Source organism: Callithrix jacchus, chromosome 12, assembly GCF_049354715.1.
Source record: "Callithrix jacchus isolate 240 chromosome 12, calJac240_pri, whole genome shotgun sequence".
Taxonomy (NCBI): domain Eukaryota; kingdom Metazoa; phylum Chordata; class Mammalia; order Primates; family Cebidae; genus Callithrix; species Callithrix jacchus.
Window position 1 is genome coordinate 62,823,280 of NC_133513.1, and position 14,855 is coordinate 62,838,134.

The 14,855-nt window shown below is 33.8% G+C and overlaps 1 protein-coding gene across 5 annotated transcripts in view; it reads left to right on the plus strand.

Moving 5' to 3' along the window:
• CTNNA3 (catenin alpha 3) overlaps positions 1 to 14,855 on the plus strand; it is a 1,887,341-nt gene that overhangs the window by 168,565 nt on the left and 1,703,921 nt on the right. For all 5 annotated transcript variants that reach the window (XM_078345825.1, XM_035266221.3, XM_078345826.1 and 2 more), the window contains one exon: positions 6,909 to 7,075. In XM_078345825.1, the coding sequence (XP_078201951.1) occupies positions 6,909 to 7,075 (167 nt within the window). The remainder of the gene's footprint in view (positions 1 to 6,908; positions 7,076 to 14,855) is intronic.

Below are 14,855 nucleotides of genomic sequence, written 5' to 3' on the forward strand. Positions count from 1 at the left end.
TATGGATTGTTTTGTTCTTTTGTCAGTTTGTTTTCCTGTAAACCACTTTAAGTATAAGAAACTTCTAACACCAGGAGATGATAAGGTTGTAGGAATATATTTTGTATATTTTATCTTAAAATTATTGTCAAATTTAGCTCAGTGGGGTGGCTCATGCTTGTAATCCCAGCATTTTTAGAGGCCAAGGTGGGAGGATCACTTGAGGCCAGGAGTTCTAGATAGGCTTGGGCAACATAATGAAACCCTATCTCTACAAGAGATACAAAAAATTGGTTGGGTTTGGTAGTGAATACCTGTAGTCTCGGCTCCTTGGAAGGCTGAGGCAGGAGGCTTGCTTGAGCCCAGGAGTTTGAGACTGCTGTTAGCTAAGATTACCCCTGTACTCCAGCCTAGGTGACAAAGTGAGAGCCTGCATAGAAGAAAAGTTGTTAAGTTTAAATATGACATGAAATGACTTGGTCAGTTTTTTGAAAATTAATGTTTAGCTCTATTTTAAAAGCTTCCTTAATATTGAAATGTATTTAGGTACATAGTTTATAGATACATTGTACAAAATATTTTACTCATAAAAATATATTAATAAAGTTTTAAATTAGGAGTTATGCACTTTTACATATAAGTATATAATTAAAGTTTGACTAAATGTGACTGAAAGTTATTTCCAGTGTTTTAAAATATAGCAGATAATTTTTGCTTTAACGTATATTTGTTCTCATTATTAGAAGTAAAAAGTTCATTTGTTCATTACTTATACACATACAAACGCACATCTTAAATATTTTATTTTACATTGAAGGATGTAACATGAACATTATCCAATTTCTTTTCAGCATGGTTTGTTTATTGTATCTTATACAGTCGTTTTGACTGAAACTACAACCAAACTATATTGACTAAGATTTCCAGTTTTGGTGTCTTCATGGAAGAAAACTTAATGACACTTGGGAAACTACCTAACTGCAGAATCTTTCTTGATCTTTTATAATCATTTCTCTTGCCTTGCCCTGCCCCAACTTTTACCATTTTTTGCTTCCATACCTAACTTAACAATATTTTTAGCAACTCACCTTTACTGAAATGTCTCCAAAGCATTAAAAGTGAGTTTTTAAAGAATTAATAGATATTTTTTGCACTTACATTTGAGAGATTTGCATAGTTAATAATAAAACAATATAATTGTAATTACAACTCACATGAAAAGATTGGGGAAAAAACCTTTTCAACTTCTTGATCAACTTCAATTATTGGGAGCAGAAGGTCTTCAGTATATTTACATACCAGAAAGGAGATGTCATTAATATGTTGCAAAGAGTGAATAAAAAGAGTTAATTTATTAGTTTAGAGAGTGGTTAAGAGGAAGTCTTTTAAGACAGCTGCTACTATATCCTATTTATGATGATTGGGAGATGTTTCTATTAGTTTTATGAAAACTAGTCCTATCAAATTTTATGTTTTATAAAGAATTGTATATAATTTTATAGAAACTGTTTTGAGAGTTCCCAATGGTGCAGGGCTCAGTGGCTGGCTGCTCATGTCCTTCCATTTTCATTAAATCATTATGCTGGTCTGCTGTTGCTTTTACCTGGCTCTCTGTCTTCTCTGATGCATGAACGTTGCTGGTCTTGTAGTTGGGAATTCTGCTTTCTCTGTCCTTTTTAGAGGGCACTAGGGCAATGTTAGTCTAAGGCCAATTCTTTCCCACTGTTGAGACAAGACTCTTTTTTGTATTCAAATGTCCCATGAGTTATGAAGTTTTCCAGTCTGGTGGTTGGAGAAGCATTATTCTCAGTCCTGTGTGAGTGGCAAGTACTGTTACCTCAAATCTTTTTGAATGGTTCTTTTCCTAGCCTTGGGTAGTTTCTTCCAATATATGGGTTGATCAGTATTCAGCTGAATACTCAAGAGGGAGCATGTGCAGATTATTTGTGTTCTTTCTCTGTGGATCTCTTCTCTTTATCATATTCTATTCTATTTTGTACTTTTACTGCCTTGATCTCCCAGGGCTCTCAGCTTTGTCTCCTCAGCTCAGAGAGTTTGTCAGACTCTGCCTTGGTTTCCTCTTCCTATATCGTGGCCAGGAAAGTCTCTCATGGTGGTAAGCTGGGCTATCAGAGGACTCATCCTTTTTTGTTGTTGTTGTTCATTTCTCAGGGATTACTATTTTTCATTGCCTGGCATCCAGTGCTTTATAAACATTTTTGCATTTATTTGGTCTGATTTTTGGTTTCAGGTAGGAAAGGTAGATGTCTGGTCTCTGTTACTCTGCCTTGGCTGGAAGCAAATTATAACTTTTAATAAGACTTTACTGAGTTCGAACATAGTAAAATGGAAATAAAACATGGCCAGTAGTTTGCAATAGCAATCATATGCAACTGCATTCCTAGCCTACAACCTTGCTGTAGCACCCAACCCTGGGTCCACACAGCAGTGGCTAGCTTTCCTGCCTTTCCTCCTGCCATGGTAAGATTGTCTTTTGTCATACAAAACATGTTTGCTCCTTATAGTCCAACTGTCTTGAACATTTTAAAGGAGAGTCTTTTTCACCGTTGTTGTTGTTGTTTTTTTAAATAGCTGTGTAAGTTTAGGATTGAATTGAGGATCATCCTCCTCTCTTTTCTGCCAAATGTAATAATTGTCTGCTAAAAAGTTAAATTTAAGCTTCTACCTCTTTGAGTTTTCAAATTAGAAATGGCAGTTTCCCAATTAAAAACAAAAACAAACCCTGAGTGTTTAGTCTCAGTCGTGAACTCTATTATATATCGAATAAATGAATATGTACTAATGCATGTTATATATGTATGATACAAACCTTTTACCATGATGTATTTGTATCACTTGGCCAGATGCATATATTAGGAATCTTAATTGAATAATAAACATAATGTCAAATAAAAGTTGGGGAAATTTTTATCTTTAGTACCTGCCCCTTTTCATTTTGGTTATTCTCTTTTTCCTATCAATATTTTTCTTATACCATGTTTTCTTTGACTTTTTAAGTTTATAATCAATATAATTACTTTTAGAAAGTAGAATTATACTTTTAAATGCAGCAAAAGAACCTGTAAAAGAACATGTGGGAAGCTTTATAAAATAAAGAATATTTTGTAATATGTGTATTGGCCAACAATTTTTTTGTACTTCTGGAGTTTATTGATTTGATTATATAAAAAGTTTTGTATGTCAGATTCTACATATTTGTATATTCAGAAATTTTCATCTCTTAAACTTATATAGGTGTGTAAGAGTTACCTCTACAGGTATTCGTGGTCTATATACTTTAGTACCTTATTTTAGCAGGCATTTCATAACTGTTTTTTTAATGATTAAAAAAATCCCATTTTTAAGGAAAAGGACTAAATGGATTCAGTAGAAAGAAGTATTCTGAAACTAGTTCTTGTGGCATTTTCAAGACCTTTAGTAAATTATTTTTATGTGTAGAGTGGAATTTTTTCAAGAAAAAAGTAGTTATTTTTATTTGTATGTATTTTAAAAGTGAAATTTTGTATTCAGTAAACTTCAAAGTAAAAGCATTATAAGCAAGATTGGGAATGATATTTCAAAAGAGTAGACTCTCCACATGAAACTTTATAAAAATAGATGCTCATATTCTAGATGGAAAGGAAACTTGTACGTTTCTTTTCTATTTAATTAGGAAAATAACCATTTTCTGCTGTCAGAAATCAATTTGACAGTGAACTAGCTACATTCTATAAACCAATTATCATTATCAATACCTTATCATAGTTGGAACATGTTTCTTTTACCTAGAACATTCCTTTGTATTTCTTCTGACACCTCAGGCAGAGGTAGGTCCTCCTCTTTGTCTCTTAGTACTTTGTACAGGCCTGTACCAGAGACCTGTTTAGATTGTATTAGTGTTTGTTGACTTTCACTTGACTCTGAACTTCTTGGGCTGCAAAACTGTTTCATACTGATATCTATATCCTGGATACCTAGGATACTGCTGTTTAATAGAGGGAACAACAAATATTTGTCAAATAAAAGTTGAATAGTATTCATGCACATATTCATTCAGCAATTTATAGTCAATGTATTGAATATATTCAAGAGTAGGCACTGTTTTAGATCCTGAGAAAGCTGTGGTGACCAGGACAAATGCAGCTCTTGCACTTACTAGTTTATGACCTAGAAGAAAAGACAGATTTTGACACAATTTGTTATAATAAATTATGATGAAAGTTATGGTAGAAAGCATAGGATATTATTGTAAGACCTATCTTAGTAATGGGAGTGGGGGGTCCAAGCTTCCCATAGGAAGTGATGTTTAAGTTAGGACCAGAGTGTGGGCTGAAACGAGCTGAAAGGGGTTAGGAATACTAGGGAAATTAGGGACAAGTCCAGCAATAAGAATTTAAGTTATAGCATCTTTATTAATGTATTTTGAGAGTGACTTTTCTCTTCCCAACACACCTACCTGACTCCCTCTTCATATCCCTTTAATGAAGACAAGGATATAATATTTGTTTAAATGAATTCTTTCTGAATATGGCTCTTCAGCCAGTTGTTCAACATTCCAACATTTTTTAGAGTCAAAAATACATAATTTTTGATAATATATTTAGTTTTAGTATGTAAAGTCAAAGACAGTATTCTAAAAAGGCTATTATAACCTTCCAACTCATACTTACAAGAAGAAAAAATAATCTTTTTTTGTGGGCATTCATCTGCTCTCCAAATTTTGGAGGTCAGCTTAACTTTTTATAGTCTCATAGCAGCAATTCTGACTTGCAGAGAAGCACATGAAAATAATCCACTTATAGGTCTTAAAAATTTACTATCTCTATTACAAAGTTTCCCCAAAATAACAAACAGTTAATCTTTGTTGAGTACTTTCCATGTTTAAGTACTGTGCTAAATATATGAACTGTCTCATCCAAGCATCCAGGAAACACTGTGAGATAAGTCATATTTTTACCCCTTCCCTGTAGATAAGGACATTGAAGGTATTTAGTGTCCACGTTCCCAGAGCTAAAAGGGGCATGTAAGAATTTGATCTCAGAAGTATCTAGAGTCCTAGTTCCTAACTTGGTATTGCTAAAGAGATCTAAATGAGACATATTAACATGTTAAGACAGTCTCAGAGCTCTTCACAAATTTTGTCTATTATAAGAAACAGTATTATTTATTTTATTTAATAAAATAACTGACTAAATTTTCTTTATGCTAAGGTTGATGAGTCAATTAGAACTAAAATATTTATGGATATAATCCATAAATCGGTAAGACAGACCCTTTTGTATATTTTTGATGGGATGATTGTATTTTGGATAATTTTGTGGCAATATATAACAAAGCTTAAAATTCATTTTCTCCTTGAGTCGGCAGTTCTTCTTTTAGGAATTTATTTGACAGCTAAACTTGTTCATGCATGCAAAGATATGTGTCCTGGGCGTTCTCTGCAGTATTATATGAAATAGGAAAAAGTTGGAATTGACTTATGTGTTCAAATAGGGGCCTGGTAAAATAAATTACAATGTATCAATGAAATATAACTTATGTGCTCTTATTTAATACTCAGAAAATAGTCGGTATTATTATTAATTAATTTAAAAAAGAAGAAAATGAGTAATGAGGTTAAGTGACTTGATTAAGGTACTAGGACAGAGACATTGAAGCAGTCTGGCTCCAGAGCCCACAATGTTAATTACTGTGCTATATTGCCTCCTCGTTGTCTATTTCCAAGTATAAAAGGAAAACAAATTGATAATCAAAATAAAAAATTACAGAAAATTTCTCTAGTATGATACTACTTATTAAAGGCTCTATATTTTTATCTTTTCCTCTTACAACTTGTAAAATAACTATGTTTTCTTATAAAATCTGTCTTTATAAGACATATATTTGTATATGTGAATGTATATAAATCTATTCATAAAACATACACATATATAAAACATACATATATATTTATGTATATAGAACATGTGTGTATCTATATATACATATACACATAAATCATACATTCATGGAAGATTTTCTGGATATATATACAAGAGCTGAATAGTTGGTGCTTTGGGAGATTCGTTTGGAGACTTCTAAATTTTATACTTGATACTCTTTAGTATGGTGAATTATTTAAAAGTAATGGACATGTATTATAATACTTTTATAATAAAAACAGATTAGACTTAAAACCTTAAAAAATAAATAGTGAATATGGTAACTCTCTATCAATCATGTTATTGGATGGGAGTAAAGAGAGACTTTTTATTAAATATTTTCATTTTATATCCTTTTGAACCAGGAACTTAAAACAATGAATGAATGAATGCATACTTCTTTTATAATAAATATATTTTAAATGAAAAGGCATTAAAAATAGTGGTCACAATATTCTCTAACAGTTATGCACTATGAAGTACTATTTCTGTGGCTAAATTTAGGATATAGTTTATTCATTATATTGATAATTTAGAATAAATTTTTCCCTGTTAAACTTTTATCAGAGAGCTGCAGTCTTGTTATCTTAAAGGCTACCTCTTTTCTAACATCCATTGAGTTGGAAAGTAACTCAGTAAAGATTTACCTTGTTTTTATAAGCAGAATTGTTTATGATTGAAATTTTAGTAATAAAACCTTTTACAAGAAATGAGATTCAGCAAATGTAGAAGTTGACAGCAATTTTACTAGATGTTCCTAGTTAATTAAGCACAGTTTTTTTTTGCAGGAAAATGCTATCGTGCTTCTTAATTCCAGAATATTTGTCAAAAACAAATGTTAATTTGAAACTGCATTGTTTATTAAGAGACAATATGCTAGTGTCAACTGATAATATTTTTATATTATGCTTGGTCTTGGAATTTACTTGGAATTAGGTTGGCTGATAAATTCTGAAATAGGCATAGTTGAAACTTGAAGTATAACTTATTTGGGGTTGTGTTTTTCAGGTGAAGCTCTGAAAGTATCAGCTGAGAGATTCACAGATGACCCCTGTTTTCTCCCAAAAAGGGAGGCTGTGGTTCAAGCTGCCCGTGCCTTGCTGGCTGCAGTGACGAGACTCCTTATTCTTGCAGACATGATTGATGTAATGTGCCTCTTGGAGCACGTGTCAGCTGTAAGTAAAAGATGGCCTAGTTTACCTCAGCATTGTCTTCACTTCTAGTTTCATTCTCTCAATCTGGTGTCAATCCTAGTGCATCTTGGCTTCACTCTCATTTTGTAACAGCACCCTTCAGAAGCAGACTAGATTGGGTTGTGAAGACTAATGTATACCTCAAACTAAGGAAGCCAGAGTGAGTTCTAAAGCCAATGGGAAATTGAACAGAAGATGGGTTACTTATAAGGAAATGAGTAGGAGAGAAAGTTCTAGACTTTTGACCATTTATGCTCTCTATAAATAAATAACATAATTATATAGATAATATATAATGAACATGTAAGTATAAATAACTTGAGAAATAGAAACCTTAAAGCTTAAGACATTTGGTTATTTATCCTAGTTTGTAAATGAATTTTACTTTGCCAGGTCCTCTTGATTCAGGATAAACAGTGTGTATTTACAGGTAGTCTGTGATGTCTGTAGTAATCCATTAGGAAAATGTAGATATGTATTTAATATGAATAAATAATGTATATTAACTAGGAGGATACAAAGTTAGCAAGATGTCCTGAATGTTTTATTTTGTCTGACAAACCCACTTAGCATATTTTTAGTAGAAAGAGAATTTTATTAAAGCATTTTTGTTTTCTTAGTTTGACTGAATCATTAATAGAGTTCAGTTGAAAAGGTTGCAAAGAACTCTTTTTATTTCTGTTGTATTTTCTGCTTGAAATAGGACTCATACTCTGTCCATAAATACATCTGCATTTTCCTACAGTGTCTGTGATTTTAGTATCACTACTTTATTAAGCAAACGATGGTCTTATTTCATTAACCTTCTTGTCAAAATCATTTTCTCTGGCTGCTAAGCTAAACCTTTCTTTGCAATCTTTTTTTTTTTTTTTTTGAGATGGAGGCTTACATTGTTGCCTGGGCTGGAGTGCAATAGTGTGATTTCAGCTCACTGCAACCTCCGCCTCCCAGGTTCACGTGATTCTTCTGCCTCTGCCTCCCAAGTAGCTGGGACTACAGGCACATACCACCACGCTGGCTAATTTTTTGTATTTTTAAATTATTTTTCTTTTTTAGTAGAGACGGGGTTTCACTATTTGGCCAGGCTAATCTTGAACTCCTGACCTCATGATCCGCCTGCCTTGGCCTCCTAAAGTGCTGGGATTACAGGTGTGAGCCACTGTGCCTGGCCGCATCTTTCTTGTATTCACTATTGCTTATTTTAACACTAGAGTGACCCTGTCTTTGTACTTCCATTTTTTTTCTTTTGATAGTTTTATTACTCAAAAAGAGCAATTCAACACCTTGTTTTGTTTGTTTGTTTGTTTGTTTGTTTTTTTAGTTTAAGTAGCTTTTTAGGAAAGGGAATTGTTCTCATCACCAGCAGCTGTTTACTAGTGAATTTGTAGATGATACAATTGAGCAAAGATTCTGTTACTTGGTTCTTGGTTTGTTGAATAACCATAGACAAATTACTGAACTGACAGTTTTATTACTGTAAAAAGAGCAATTCAATACATTTTTTTTCTTAGTTGAAGTAGCTTTTTAGGAAAGGAAATTGTTCTCATTACCAGCAGCTGTTTACTAGTGGATTTGTAGGTGACATAATTGAACAGAGGCTTCTGTTACTTGGTTCTTGGTTTGTTTAATAACCATAAACTAATTACTGAACATTTCTGAGATTCATTGGTCTCATATTTGACTATAGACACTAATAAATGCTGTAAACAAGAAATGGGTATAAAAGATTAAGTGATAAGTAATTCCTAGTTCCAATAACACAGTAATACCTAGTTCCAATGACCCAATAATTTTTGTTTTATACTCTAGATTTGTTGAGATAGGGCAGAATGCAGGGCTTTTGTAAGGTGAAAACTGCCAGCTTCAAACCAATTAGGAGGTAACTGTTTATACAGAACACAACCACCTTCACTACCAGTTTAACTGAGTGTCCAGTAGGAGTTAGTCACAGAGGTAGGTAATTCACATACATAATATCATGCAAATGAAGCAGGATGGTGTTGAAGATCAAACAAAAGCGAAGTACTACCTCTTGCAATAAAAATTATAGTTAATATTTGTTGGATTTTTATAATGTGCCAAACACTGTGCTGGATTATCTCCTTTAATTCAATTCTCGCAACAGCCCTGTGATTATGATTTCTGTTTAAGAAACGAGAAAGCTGAGGCACATTGCATTTAAGTAACATCCTCAAGGCAACGGAAAAGAATTAAAACTTTTGGAACTTACTACTCTAATGGTTAGAACAGCTTCAACAACAAACAGCTTTTACAAGTTTAGGCTAATTCATGGATCTACAACCAGTTGTTAAAGTAAGTTAGATATGCCAGGAGGTTTTTAAAATTCCAACAATCCTCTCCTATACTTGGTTGCTCCTTAGAGCCTGAATTTTAACTAGATTATGTCACATAGGAGTTTGTATAGTACAACAATGATACGTTATGAAAAAGGAAGTGATATCTTACAAAGAGACGGGAACCCCTTTTGCGGTAAATTACGATAGTTTTTCCATGGTTTTATCTTCACGAAAAGTGTATATATGAACCATATTGTCAACTCCATTCTTTCAAGACTTCATGTAGAATGGAAATCACTAAATTGTCTTTGAGATCATCAAGAGTAGAATTATTTAGCCCAACATTTTCCCAAAAGTATTCTGTAGAACATGTCTTGAAAATAACAAACAGGAAAATAGTTGGTTTTTGTAAATGATCAATGCTGCACATGGAAATTCCCATGAATGTTTTGATGCACATTAGCACGTTAACGTCGTTGAGAAATACTGCCATGGAGAAGCCTGTTTAACTCTGCTTCACCCAAAATTTCACAAACTTTTTTGACCCCAGAACTCTTCTATAGTAAATTAATCCTGGAACTTTCTAAAACCATACTTTGGGAAATATCAGTTTGGAATTTTTCTAGTAACGTCTATGCCAATATTAGCTTCTACTTGGAATCAAAAGAATCATAGTGGAGAAACGTCAGTGCCCTTACAGTTTAATATTTTACCTGAAGTAGAAAGACTCTCTGATAATATGGAATGTATGCAACTGCCTAAAAATAGGTGATCACTATCGATGATAACAATCTCAATTCTCTGAGACAATGAAGCTGATTTTGGACATTTCTAATTGTTGGAGACATATTTCTCAAACTGAGCTTAAAACTGCCTCCCTGCCATTTCAAGCCAGTGCATCTAGTTTTGCTTCCTGGAGCAACACAGAATCAAGGCAATAGAAAAGGCTCTTTTCAAATAACTGATGATTACTTTTAGGACTTGCCTATGTTTCCCCTTTTCTAGGCTAAACATTTTTTGACTTTTGGATGTTCCTTATATGATAGTTTCAGACCACGCTAAATACCCTAGAATTTCTATATATTTTTCAAATTGGCTTACATTTCTTTGTATGACTTTTAGTTTCCTTCTTAAATTTTTAATCTTTATTTTGATCTATTTGATATGGTAAGCAGACTTATCTGATGGTCAAGGTTTGAAAACTCCAGTTTTTGGACTCCCTGGATGTCTGCTTCTGCTATCATTTTCCCTGTTTTTGCTCATGGTGTCTTGTCTTATAATGTGAATGGCCATTTTTGATTGTATATGGAACATTGCCTCTTCTGAAACCCATTTCAGGAAATTTCTCACTGTCTTATTAGCTCTTTGATGTTTTTAAGATGAATTGTTTTATCATCAAACCTTATTTGTTTCCTTCAGCAGAAGATCAGACTGAATTTCTAATTTGCCCTTATAAGAAATAGAAGTTCCCCCCAATCATCTCTGTAAATCCTTTTTTTATGCATTCTAGATTGTAGGTAACTTCCACAAAATGTTGAAATCAATATCTTTAAATCAAAACAAACTCTCCAATATGAACATTCCATGATATAAATGGACAATTACATCCCTGGTTTAATGTCTAACATTATCTTACCTATCGCAGTAGCCTTGTCATGTTGTTGCTTCATATTGATTTTGAAAGCAATTAAAACCTCCAAGTCTCTGAGCTCAAACTACTCCTAATCAAGGTCTTCCTCCACTGATACTAGTTTTTTAATTTTTAAATATGTAAAGGTAGAAGTTACATTTATATTCACTGAACTTTATCTTATTAATTCTGGCTTTTTGTTACAGTCCATCAAGATCCTTTGACTCTGGATTTTGTCTTCCTTTCCTAACCTGATATCATTTTCAAATTTATTTATGAAAAAATGTTTAATGACATGGAAAACAATATTATATCTTACTTTTAGATAATACAAATCAAATGTGAACACCCTTTGAGTAAGATTGTTGAAATGAGCTTCAAGCTTGCTTCATTGGACTGCTGTATAAACCATGCTTCTTTATTTCATCCTCAAGTACTTCTTGAAAGACCTTCTTGAAATCAAGATATATTATTTGTGGCATTGTGGATTTATCAGTCTAGTAATCTCCATTATAAAGGAAATGAAATTAGTTTGGCATGACTTACTTCTTAATAACCCAATAAGAGCTCTAAGTGACCATTGCTTGCTTATTTTTTTTTCTGACCTTCATTGTTTTTAATTAGTCATAATCCACTTATGATGCGAAGCCACTTGTTTGCTGGGATCTTCTTGCACTTAAGATCTCAATATAATTACTTTACTCATTCTGTGTCCTATCACGTATAATGTTCCTCCCCAAATTTCTGCAAATTCTCTGGGAGCTCAAAATTTCTGCAAAATTTCAGGGTCAACTCTGGCTCCAAGCTTTTGCTTCCACTGAATTACTTTCATTTATGGATTGTCTTTCTATGTCTATTTTACATTATTTTCACCCAGAATCTGGAGTTGGTGTTCCTCTTTTAAGCAGAGACACACAGGCACACAAATTCTCCAACCCTACCAGAGTAGGGATGTCTATGAATATAACAAACCTTACAGAAACTGACAGGAAGCTGGAAGGGAGAGATTTCTATATTACAACAATATATTCTAAGTGGCTTCAATTTGTAGAAATCTTCAGAATCTTATTTAGCAACTCCATCTATTGTCTTTCCACATTCTTTCTCTCTAGCTAGTTTCCCTCACACTTCTAAATTCTTTTCATTGGAATGCAGTAAAGAATAGTTATCTCTCTAACACTGGACTTGGCCTCTGCTCACTTGTGCCATTAGGATATCATTATCCACCTTAAATTACTCCTTAAGGTATTTTCCTCAGTATAAGTAGTGCCCTTCCTAAGAAGAATTCTACAGTCAGATACCACATTCCCCAACCCTACTTTATAATAATCTATTATAGATTTTTGGTGGAAGGAGGATATCCACTCTAAAGATACAAATTTCTTCTGGGCATACATTTTTTTTTTCCCCAAGAACAGTGGGCTGCCTTTTAATTTCTTGCCCTTATTTTGCATGTAATGGAAAAAGGCCTGCCTTTCTTCTTCCATCTTTACTATTTCATGCAGGCTTCTGTACTCTTTTTTTCTCCTCCTGACACTTATACAAGTTCCTCCTACATTTTTTGTTTTGCTTTATTTTTGGTTGTTGTTTATTACATAGCATTAAAGAATTCCTCTGAACTCACAATGTTTTTTTTTTTTTAAAGTAGCTTTATTCTTTTTTCCTTCTTATGACTTTTTCTACATATTTTTTCAACTCTGTTGACGTATATTTCCTTTTATAGATGTCAGATAAATGAGATGTTACTCTCTTTTAATAGCATGTATCTATATATTTCCTGATTTTGTAAAGCTTTCTATTACACTATACTCTTTGCACTGAGACTGCCCCAGGAGAAGCAATTACAATAGAACACTTACAAGGACATAGTCTGAGACAAGCAACTAGTATAAACATGGGTTACTGAGCAACCCCAAAAGGGACAAGTACTGCCAAATTAAATAATCAAGGATTCCTGTCATGGCACTTTTAAATGTGTCCAGTTCCTTAGGGAAATATGTATGTTCTTTTGGGGAAAACAGGTCCAAATAAAAGGTAACAGGAGACAGAGGAAAAAAATGCTGATATTTCAATATTTCATTAATTGTAGAAACTTGGAAAGGTATTTTGGCTCTATTGTCAGTTTTGTTTATAAATTTTTAATAGGAATTTAAGTTAACATATTTCTCTCTTTGATACTGTTCAAGTGTTTCAAACTTTTCTGTACTATTTGTACTTCTTAGAATTCCACATCGTGTTTTATTGGCATCTGGATTTCCTTTTTCTTTTGAAACAGAGTTTTGCTGTTTTTGCACTGTGCAATGGCACAGTCTTGGATCACTGCAACCTCTGCCTTCTGAGTTCAAATGATTGTCTTGCCTCAGCCTCCCAAGTAGCTGGGATTACAGGTGCACGCCACTGTGCCCAGCTAATTTTTGTATTTTTAGTTTTGCCATGTTGGCCAGGCTGGTCTTGAACTCCGTACCTCAGGTGATCTGCCTGCCTCGGCCTCTCAAAGTGCTGGGATTACAGGTGTGAGCCTCTGTGCTCAGCCTGGCATCTAGATTTCTAAGAGTCAATTTTATTTGGAAGAAAATAGGCTTTGATAGCTTCTGTTTACTGGGTCAGGACAATGTGGGAAGAAAACATGACTTTTGGCAGCATGGAGACCTTGCTTGAATCCTGGCTCTGTTGTTGATTAGCTGGGTAATTTTGGGAATGTGAGCTTTGGTTTCTTCTTCTGAGTTATGGGGAGAATAAACTTATTCTGAATACCTTGAAAGGTCTTGTGAAGATTGAATGATATATGATATAAATTACTTGGTGAGAACTGGTGTAAGTTCTCTTTCACCTTCTCTCCCTGTCCCATATTTCTCCACCATGGTATCTTGCTCCCACTTTTTGGCTCTTGGAGTGAAATGTTGGACTTATTCCTAAAAATGAAGGGAAATTTGACTATTGAATTGAACGAACTTTTCCAACTTTTTCCATTTATCATACCATAGTCAGGTTTCGCTTGTTGTCGGAATGTTGATCCCTTTGAATTAGGTAATAGACAAGTGTCTTATAGAAGATGGTTCCAGAATTTAATAACTTTTGTCAAATGTATATTTAACATTTGCTACAAGTTTTTTTTTGTTTTTGTTTTTGTTTTTTGAGATGGAGTTTCACTCTCGTTACCCAGGCTGGAGAGCAATGGTGTGATCTCGGCTCACCGCAACCTCCGCCTCCTGGGTTCAGGCAATTCTCCTGCCTCAGCCTCTTGAGTAGCTGGAATTACAGGCACGTGCCACCATGCCCAGCTAATTTTTTGTATTTTTAGTAGAGATGGGGTTTTACCATGTTGACCAGGATGGTCTAGATCTCTTGACCTTGTGATCCACCCGCCTTGGCTTCCCAAAGTGCTGGGATTACGGGCGTGAGCCACCACCCCCAGCCCAAGATTTTTAAAATAATTTTTGGACAAACAATTATTCTCTGATGAATATTTATACTGACAGAAAAATCATACTATCATATTGGCGGCTGAGACTTTTTTAGGCCATCCTTTTTTTAAAAGGCTCATATGTACCAACAAAAAGATTTTCTAAGGCCTTTTATTATTGAAGATATCAGCAGCTGATAAAGGGAAAATTACTGTATAATTAAGAGCTGTTAGAAGCTATGTATATTTTGTGGACCATCTTAGGCAAAATATGTAAAAGCATATTAAGATGTAAAGAAAAAGAGCAAGTCAACACTGGTATTTAAGATATGCATTAGTTTGTTTTCATGTTACTGATAAAGACATATTTGAGGCTTGACAATTTATGAAAGAAAGAGGTTTCGTAAATTAGCTGGGGAGGCTTCACAATCA